Source organism: Mustela putorius, unplaced genomic scaffold (genome assembly GCF_011764305.1).
Source record: "Mustela putorius furo isolate JIRA1106 unplaced genomic scaffold, ASM1176430v1.1 tig00003901_pilon_pilon_pilon, whole genome shotgun sequence".
Taxonomy (NCBI): Eukaryota; Metazoa; Chordata; class Mammalia; order Carnivora; family Mustelidae; genus Mustela; species Mustela putorius.
In genome coordinates, this window is record NW_025422049.1 from 9,206,054 (window position 1) to 9,215,024 (window position 8,971).

The 8,971-nt window shown below is 50.9% G+C and overlaps 1 protein-coding gene across 4 annotated transcripts in view; it reads right to left on the reverse strand.

The window, feature by feature from the left end:
• DOCK11 (dedicator of cytokinesis 11) overlaps window positions 1-8,718 on the reverse strand; it is a 191,553-nt gene extending 182,835 nt beyond the window's left edge. For 2 of the 4 annotated variants that reach the window (XM_045068323.1, XM_045068322.1), the window contains exon 1: window positions 8,353-8,716. In XM_045068323.1, the coding sequence (XP_044924258.1) occupies window positions 8,353-8,454 (102 nt within the window). In that variant the 5' untranslated portion in view covers window positions 8,455-8,716. Of the gene's footprint in view, window positions 1-8,352 lie in introns of all 4 variants that reach the window. The other 2 variants (XM_045068324.1, XM_045068325.1) reach the window with 2 other exon arrangements.
• Between the last annotated feature and the right edge of the window lie 253 nt (window positions 8,719-8,971).

The following is an 8,971-nucleotide window of genomic DNA, read 5'->3' on the forward strand; positions in this document are numbered from 1 at the left end:
CCCTAAAGGACCGAACCCTTGAAAAAACAGTAAAGATCACCAAAAAAGAACTTGGGGCGGGGAAGGAAGGCAGAGATGACGTCACCAACTGAAGGCAGAAGGCAGAATAGCTAGGCTCCTGCCAATTTCTGTCCTCTCCATTTGGGTCATTTGCATACATCTAATCTCCCTTCCGGACCTGTGAGTCCCTTCAGGGCAGGAAACAGCCCAAGCAGCCCCTCTTCTCCCCAGCTCAAACTCTGGGTGGGGGAGCTGCCCAGGGGGTGACCTGACTTCCCATTTCTGTTCTAACTGGAAGTCTGGGGCTAGCCTCCAGACCACTCCTCCACGCCCTGCCTCCCACTTCCCTAATCACCCCCAAAGGTGCAAACCTCTTTAATCAGCCTAATCTGGCCTACAAATCTCATCGCGGGCCTCCCCCTCCCCCTTCCTCCCCTTCCTGATCCCATTTGGAACACTTCTCTGCCCTCAAGAACCCTAGTCTTGGGGCGCCTGGCTGGCTCAGTTGGTAGAGCATGTGACTCTTGATGTCAGGGTTATGAGTTCAAGCCCGACGTTGGGAGTAGAGTTTACTTAAAACGATGCATTAAAAAAAAGGAACCCTAGTCTTTTGCCAGAACACAACACTACGTGCTCAGCCATTCCCTAGAATGTTCTCTCCACAGTAAGCCTGACTTAACTGAAAGCCGGTTTTATCCTGACAGCCCTCTCGGGATGAGGTTGCTCTTCTTCTTTTCCTCTCCCCTATCACCAAACACACTTTGCCTCCGATTCACCCCGGCTCAGAAACCTCAGCGCCATCTTGACTCCACCTCCTCTCCTCTTTCCCTCCCACTTCTTCCTTCCTCTCTTCTCCTCCCCCTTCAAGAATCCCCGATTCTATCACTGAAACACCTCTTACATCCTCCCCCTTATCTCCATTCTCACTGCCTCAGGTAAGCCTTTCTTATCTCTCTCTCCAGAACTGTGTAACTATATGTTAACTAGTGACCTGGCCTCCAGTTACCCAACACCTCGTCCAGCCTACATACTGCTGCCAGTGGATTTTCCCGAGTACCCACCGCATTCCCGGCACTGTGTGAGGCCCTGGGCATAGAGATGAATACACAGCCCCTGACTTCTTGGCTAATATCTAGAAAGGGCAAGAAACATCGCCCCCTCCCCCATCTGTGATAGGCCCTTCTAGAATACCTTTGTTTCACCAGCTCCCTCTTTTTTTAAAACCTTTATGAATCACTTATACATCAGACACTTTCCATACACTATCTTCTTTTATCTTCCTAAGAACCACACAAGGTGGGTACTATTTACCCCATTTCACAGATGAGGAAAATAAGATCTGGTTACGGGCCTCGTCTCACAAGGCAAGCAAGCTGGTGACCAAGGCCACATTTAGGCCCAGGTCTGACTCTTGAGCCTGGGCTCTTGCCTCCCATGTTTTAAGTAGGACAGCAAAATTCTGGAGAAGAGCCCAAATAGGATGACCATGATGGTGAAGAATTTCGAAACCAAGTCATATGAAAAAGAGAGGAAAGAAATGAAGTCTCTTTGGTTTTTGCGAAAAATGGCACGGTGCTGGGGCGCCTGGGGGGCTCAGGCGGTTAAGTGTCAGAATCTTGATCTCGGCTCAGGTCCCGATCTCAGGGTCCTGGGATGGAGCCCGTGTCAGGCTTGTGCTGGGTGTAGAACCTGCTTAAGATGCTCTCTCTCCTCGCCCTCTGCCCCCCCCCACAAAATGACATGGTGGATGTCTCCAAATATTTGAAAGGTTGTCATGCGAAAGAGGAAGCAAACATATTCTGTGTGGCTCCAAACAGCAGAGCTAGGTCTGGCTATGGCAGAACTTAATGGAGTAAATTTCAGTTCAAGAGCCTTTTCTAGCATACCCCTATACCCCTCCTAACAGGCAAGTAGCATTTAAGGAGAAGCCAAGTCTTCATCTGTCAGGGGTATATGTAGGGGGCAAGCCTGCCATGTGCCAGTGGTCTAGATCAGCATTTCTGGGCACATGAGAATCACCTTGAGTAGTTTTCAAAACACACGATGCCTGGCCCCACCCGGGACTTATCGAAACAGAGTCTTGGGGTTGAGACCGTTATTGCAAGAATTACAAACCAGGAAATACGTCTGTAAGAAGGTTCACTCAAATCCCCCAAAGAAGAAATACAAGTGGCTAAATCCACATATGACCAACTGTTGGAGAGTAACCGAAGAAATGCAAATTGGAATGGTGCTGTACCATCTACCTACCTCCTATCAGACTGCAAAGACTAAAAAATATTAATAACCAGTGTTGGCATGGGAGAGGGGAGATGAACATGTGCATATTCTGATAAACAGTGAATGCCAACAACTTTCTGCAGGGCGATTTGACAGTGTGTTCCAGGGGATGCTTTTTTTCTTTTAATTAATCTATTTATTTTTAAATTCCAGTATAATTAACATACAGCATTATATTAGTTTCAGGTGTACAACACAGTGATTCAACAGTTCTATACATGACTCAGGGCTCATCACGGTAAGTATACTCTGACTTCTCACCCCCCCAACTCCCCTCAAGAGATTTTATTTATTTATTGGACAGAGACAGAGAGAGAGCACAAGCAGAAGCAGCGGCAGGCAGAAGGAGAGCGAGCAGCAGACTCCCCGCTGAACGGGGAGCCCGATGCGGGGCTTGATCCCAGGACCCCGGGATCATGACCTGAACCGAAGGCAGATGCTCAATGGACTAAGCCACCCAGGCATCCCATCAGAGGGCTTTTTAATGCTAAAAATGTGTCTAATATTGCAGCAAACAACTCCATTGCTGGAAATTTCCCCTGAAGGGACAATCTAGCAAGCTTGGAAACACCTGCTGAAAGATGTTCATCCGTTAATGTTTTATACCCGTGCTGTCTGAAAGAACTTGCTTCAGTGATGGGCACGTTCTCTGTCTGCACTGTCCTATTTGGCAGCCCCAAAGCCACATGTGACTACTGTGTATTTGAACGGTGGCAAGTGCAAAGGAGCCAATTTTTTTAAGTTAACATAAATGCAAATGGCCACAGGTGTCTAGGAGCTAGCACGACTCACGCCTCTAACACCACAAAACTAAAAACTACCAAATTATCGCACAACGAAGTATGATTACCTACCAGACACGCACAGTGGAAGTTTTGGCCATCATTAAACATGATTACGTGCATTTACATTAAATGAAGTGAAGAAACAAATGTTCATAGGATATTAAGTGAAAAAAATTATTTCAAAGTTTGTATATTTTTTCATCTTCTTTCATAGATAGATACACACATAGAGATCAAAGAGTCTTGACCTACACACGTTAGAATTTTAACAGTCTCCCTGCATAATGAGATGATTATTCTTGCCTGGTTTTCCACCTTTTCTACAACAAATATGCATTTACTATGTAACAAAGCAATAAACGTTTACAAAAGAAAGCTTAGGGGCACCTGGGTGGCTCAGTGGGTTAAGCCTCTGCCTTCGGCTCTGGTCATGATCTCAGGGTCCTGGGATCGAGCCCCACATCGGGCTCTCTGCTCAGCGGGGAGCCTGCTTTACCCTCTCTCTCTGCCTGCTTGTGATTTCTTTCTCTGTCAAATAAATAAGTAAAATCTTTAAAAAAAAGAAGAAGAAGAAAGGAAAAGAAAGCTTAACAAGGGTTAGTCCAGGAAAAAGGCTCAACCCAGAGATTTCTTGTGCACATTTGTCTTAGGAAACAAATTCCACTATTTGGTGCTTCAAAGAGGGTTCACAGAATACTCCGCCCGGGGCTTTTGGACAGATCCTCCAGGGGTGACTTGCCCTGGGGCCCCCTAACCTGGAGCAGCCCACGGGAGCAGGGAGCCTCCTTCTTGTTAGGCACCAACACTTGGGGTAACCGTCCGCAGCTCATTCAGCCAGAGCCTAGCTAGGTCTGAGAACCAGAAATGCTTGGTCAAGAAGCCCATCGCCATGGGCTTTATTCTGCGTTGTTGTTTGGTCCTATATTAAGGAATCACCCACAACTTCCCTGGGTGGAGGGAGCAGGACAGCAGATTCGTTTCCAGGCCTTCCCTACATGTGAACCTAACACACACTCCAAGCAAAGGTAGTTGTATGCGGTGGGTTGGGGGGCAGTCAGCAGCTGCGGCCACTCTCAGCCATCCTCGGCTTTTGGAGAGTTTTTCTCTACCAGGGTTATTAGATGACATCCAGCAGGTGCCAGCTAAGGACATATCCTGCCTCCAGGGGCTAAAGCCAGGAACATCTAGCAACTCTTTCCAGATCCTTCTGCGCCCGAGGAATTGAGGGTAAGTTCCGCAGCAGTAGGCAAGCAGTATTTAAACACCTACCAAGCAATTTTTCCCAGGCTGACAGGAGGACTGCCCTTAAGGGCAGCTAGAACATGACAGGTTTCTGAATGACTTTGTGTCCCCCACCCCCCCACCCCGGCAGAAACAGCTACAGCCTGAATTGTAACAAAAACACGGTTTCAACTCTGCATATTAAATGTGTATATATGTAAAAACTTCTCTTTTAATCACACACACTCTCAGGTTATAATATTCTCCCCAAACCTCTCCCAGGAAATCTCCGCCAATGGTTAATTCTATCATTATCCTTTTCCCTTGGTTAAAACTGACCTTCACATAAATGCCAAACCTAAAGGAAAATGCAGCAACCAGTCTCTTTCCCTGCCTGCTTCATTATTTAGTGAATAGAGGCGTGGGCATACTAATAACTGAATGAAAGTGTGAATCCATGCCTACATGCTTTATACAGCCCAGGACCTCAGAGTTCTTCAAAACAGGGAGCAAAACAGAATGATGGTAGCCGCATGCCAACAAGGATATAATTGTAAAAATAATAATAATAAATTTAAAAAATCCAAAAAACCAAACAAAACCAACACCCATCTAAGCGGGAAATACTGTGTATTTGCTGTATATGCGTTCAGTCTGGAGGGTTTTCCAAGTTCTAGTGGGAAAGCCACCGGAGGACGGTGTGACCTGCTGTGGGAATGGTTCCCTCGTGAAATCCCACGAATACAGGCCTAACTCCTTTCATCGCTTTGCCCTGCTTTGCTGATAATTGCGTGTTTTACAAAGTGGGGATGTGTTGCAAACTGCCTCGAGCAAGTCTATCAGCACCATCTCTCCAAAAACACCTGCTCACTTCACATCTGTGTCATTTTGGTTACACCTTGCAAGAGTTCAGACCTTTTCATTGTTATGGCACTTGCTACGGTGATCTGTGATCGGTGACTACGACTCACTGAAAGCTCCGATGATGGCTGGCTTTTTTTTTTTTTAGCACTGCAGTTATTTTTTTAATTAAGTCATCTACGTTGTTTTTGAGACGCACTGCTATTGCACAATTAACAGACTACAGTATAGTGTAAACGTAACTTTTTGATGCACGGGTCAAGCAAAAATTTCATCTGGTTCGCTTTATCATGATAGCCACTCTCCGGCGGTGGTCTGGAACCGAACCCCCAGACCTCTGAGGTATTCCTGTGCGTGAGTCCGTATCGAAGCCCTAATGGGAGTGTCGTGGGTTTATAGCAGCAAGTGTAAATCCTACTTCAGCTGTCCCTAATAAACACTTTGGGGCTTAAATCAGAAAAAAATCACAAGTTGTAGCGGCAGCTGCAACACGGTCCACTTGTGTTCCAGACACCCATGGCTTTACTAACTCTGGTGACTGGCTCTTTGTGTCAGAAAAACAGGAGCCAAAGAAAGAGCCAGTTAGGAGAATCTACCCCTAAAGGTTGCTTCCTTGTTTCTTCATTGACCGAACTGCTTGCAAACAGCATGCGCCAAGATGCGAATAATCTAGGTGTCCTACTGACAAACACATACAAAGACCCAACCTGGGCTGCAACTAATAAGAACAAATGAAGAAAATGGCACCTGCATTCACATATAACTAGAGGGCACCTACCATTTTTCTTGAATGTGGGAGAAAGGCTCAACAGATATTCACGGGTTTGGATTCCTAGAATCTGTCCCCCATGTCACCCCTCATCAGCTCCCCAAATCTCCATGTGGATCACACACCAGAGTAGTAAATAAATACCATTCCAGTGCCTTGCCTGGTAAACATCTGTGCACTCAGTCCCAAGTAAACCAGGCTGGCAGCAGCTTCCAGATAAATCTGCTCCCACTAACAGTTTTTCCAGCTTTGTCACGGAGCCAGCAGTAAGGAAGAGGTAGCTGTACCTGTGTTATACAAAATTCTTTTAAAAGCCTCAAAGCCTGGGGCACTTGCATGGCCCAGTCTGTTAGGCGCCCTGACTCTTGATTTCTGCTCAGGTCGTGATTTCAGGGTCATGGGCTAGAGCCGTACTCAGTGGGGAATCTGCTGAAGATTCTCTCTCTCTCTCTCTCCCTCTACCTCTGGCCCTCCCTGCCATTCTCTCTCTCTCTCTCTAATAAATAGATAAATCTTAAAAAAAAAAAGCAAGAATGTTAATATTAACGTTTTGCTGCTGAGGGTAGCAGGTTGAAGGCTGGTCAAATCCCACTGGAGGTTTGCCGGGGCCCATTTCTACTCTTGAAACCATCTGTCCACATCACGGGCTCCCCTCGCACCATGCAGCAGAGGGCCAGCCACCCCAGCTCAAGCAATTTTTTTTTCCCCCATATTTAGGAAAGCATCTCCTGAGCGAGGCAGATTGAATCACTTGTTAGCAATCACCCAAGATGAGAGCCGGGTATAAATGCCCTACACATGGATTGCCTTCCTCTCTAAACTGGCTGTTATGGCAGCCGAGGTTCCAATCTGACCCTAACAGGACCTCATTCTAAAATCAGTGAGACACACAATAAGCCAAGTCCATTAAAACAACATTAAAGGTCTGGTTTTAGCTCTGCTAAACAGCAGGATTAAACTTTCAAGGGTCCAGCCACGATAGAGAGATTTCTTTAAAGTCACTTGGCTTTGCACAGTTGTAGCTATTAGGGATCAGATCTTTATCTCAAAGGTACACATTTTACCTTTGATCCTCCTCCAGAACTCCCACTAATGTCAACTTTCTCCACGGTTGGGATCAAGCCCCTGGCCTCCCTTTAATGTTGGCTTTATCGCAGATTCTACAAGATCAACAGAAAAATCACAAGAAAAAGCTGTGAAGTTCCCCTCCAATGATAAGTTGTTGGAACAAAAAGAGCCCACACGTAAATGGTGAAATTTAAACACAGCAGACGAGACGCTGTAAGGTAGAGGGAAAGGAGACACGAGAACGAAAAGCAACAACGAAAACCCAAAGTAACAAAACAAACACTAATGGCTTATTTGGGGTTTGCTCTCTAGTCCAAGAAATTGGCAACGAGTGTCTTGAAAACAGAAGGGGCGAGTGCCCGTTAGCACTGTCCGCTTTCCTCCTGAGCCAGACAATCCGGAGGGGGCTGAGGGTGCGATGGAGGGCTCCCAGGGGGTCAACGCGCTTTCAAATCCCCATCCCCCAGCCCTGCCGCCTCGGAGGCACCCCCGGGCTCTGACACCCACCACCCCCGCCGTCCTCCATCCCTGAACCCGCACACACCATCATCCCCCAAATACTGCCCCATCTCCTCGCCTCTGGAGCGCTCTTGGGTCCCAGGGGACACCCTCGCCCTGTGGCAACCGACCCCGCGCGCACTCGCCCCGGAACCCCGTTGTTTGCAATTCCCTCCCTCCGCGGCAGCAGCAGCAGCACCCGTTCGCCACCCATCACCACCCTCTCCCCAGTAGCGGGAGGAAGTCGCTCTGCTTCCTCTGTTCTCACCGCCCGCCCGAGCTTGGGAGCCCGGGGCTTTTTGGGTGGGGTTCTTTTTTTGTGTGTACACAATGTGTGTGTGTATGTGTGTGTGTGTGTGTGTGCACGCGCGCGCGCGCACGCGAGTGTGTGTGTGCAAAACGCTCATCGCATCCTTCCGCCGCGGCTCAGGTGTCCGCAGGAGGGAATCGGGATCTCGTCCCGCCCTGGTCCCTAGCTCTTTGTGCGGGCTCCAGGGCAGAGCGAGGTCCGCTCTCCAGCGCACACCCCCACCCCTCCCGGGGCCCGGGCCCGGGCCCGGGTTCCGAGCGTCCGCCTCCCGCGCAGCCGGCCGAGCCCCCGAACGCCCGTCGGGGTCCCACCGGGCGCACGCCTCCGCCGCACCGGGCGGCCGCAGCGCTGTCAGCGGGCGCCCGGGACTCGGACCCCGGCCGGCGGCGGCTGGTGCGCAAACTTACTGAAGCGGAGAAAGAGCCCGGGGCGCCGCGGGCGGCAGCCGCCAGCGCCGTTCCGGTCCCGGTGCCCGTGCCCGCGCCCGCGCGCAGAAAGCCACCCCGTCGCTCCCGCCCGGAGCGCGTCCTCCCGGGGCGCCCGGTGCCCCAGCCACTCACCAGCACCACGGAGCCCCGCACGGCCTCCGACACGTTCTGCCGGAGCTCGGCCGCCGTGCCGGGCTTGCTGAGCCGCTTGGTGAATTTGCGCACTTCGGCCATGGCAGCGGCGGACGGCTGGCGGCGGGCGCACTCACTGCCCCGGGCCGGGGCGGCCACGGCCGCGGCTGCTCCCTCTGTTTACCCGCCGGCCGACCGGCCACATCGCAGCTCGGCGGCGGCGCGGCTCCCGCGGCTCCTCCCTCCCAGCCGCGGCTCCTCCCTCGTTCCCTCCTTCCCTCCGCGGCTGGCCCGCGCGCTCCCTGTCCTGCCCCACGGCGGGGCCGCTCCCTCCCCTGGAGAGCCTGGGCTCGGCTCGCGGCGGGCCCCAGGAGGAGGGTGTGTCCGGCGAGGAAGGGTGTGTGCCGGGGGGAGGGCGAACCGAAGGGGGGGCGAGGGTCACGAGGGAAGAGGGGGGAAGTGGCAACCGCTCGGGCTCCGCCCGCAGCTGATGTTGCTGGTGCAGCCGCATCCGGGAGGGGAGATCGGGCTGCTTCGCTTTTCGCGCGCGCCTGTGTGTGTGTGTGTGTGTGTGTGTGTGTGTATGGGGGTGGTGCAACGAAATATCTCCAAGTGTGGG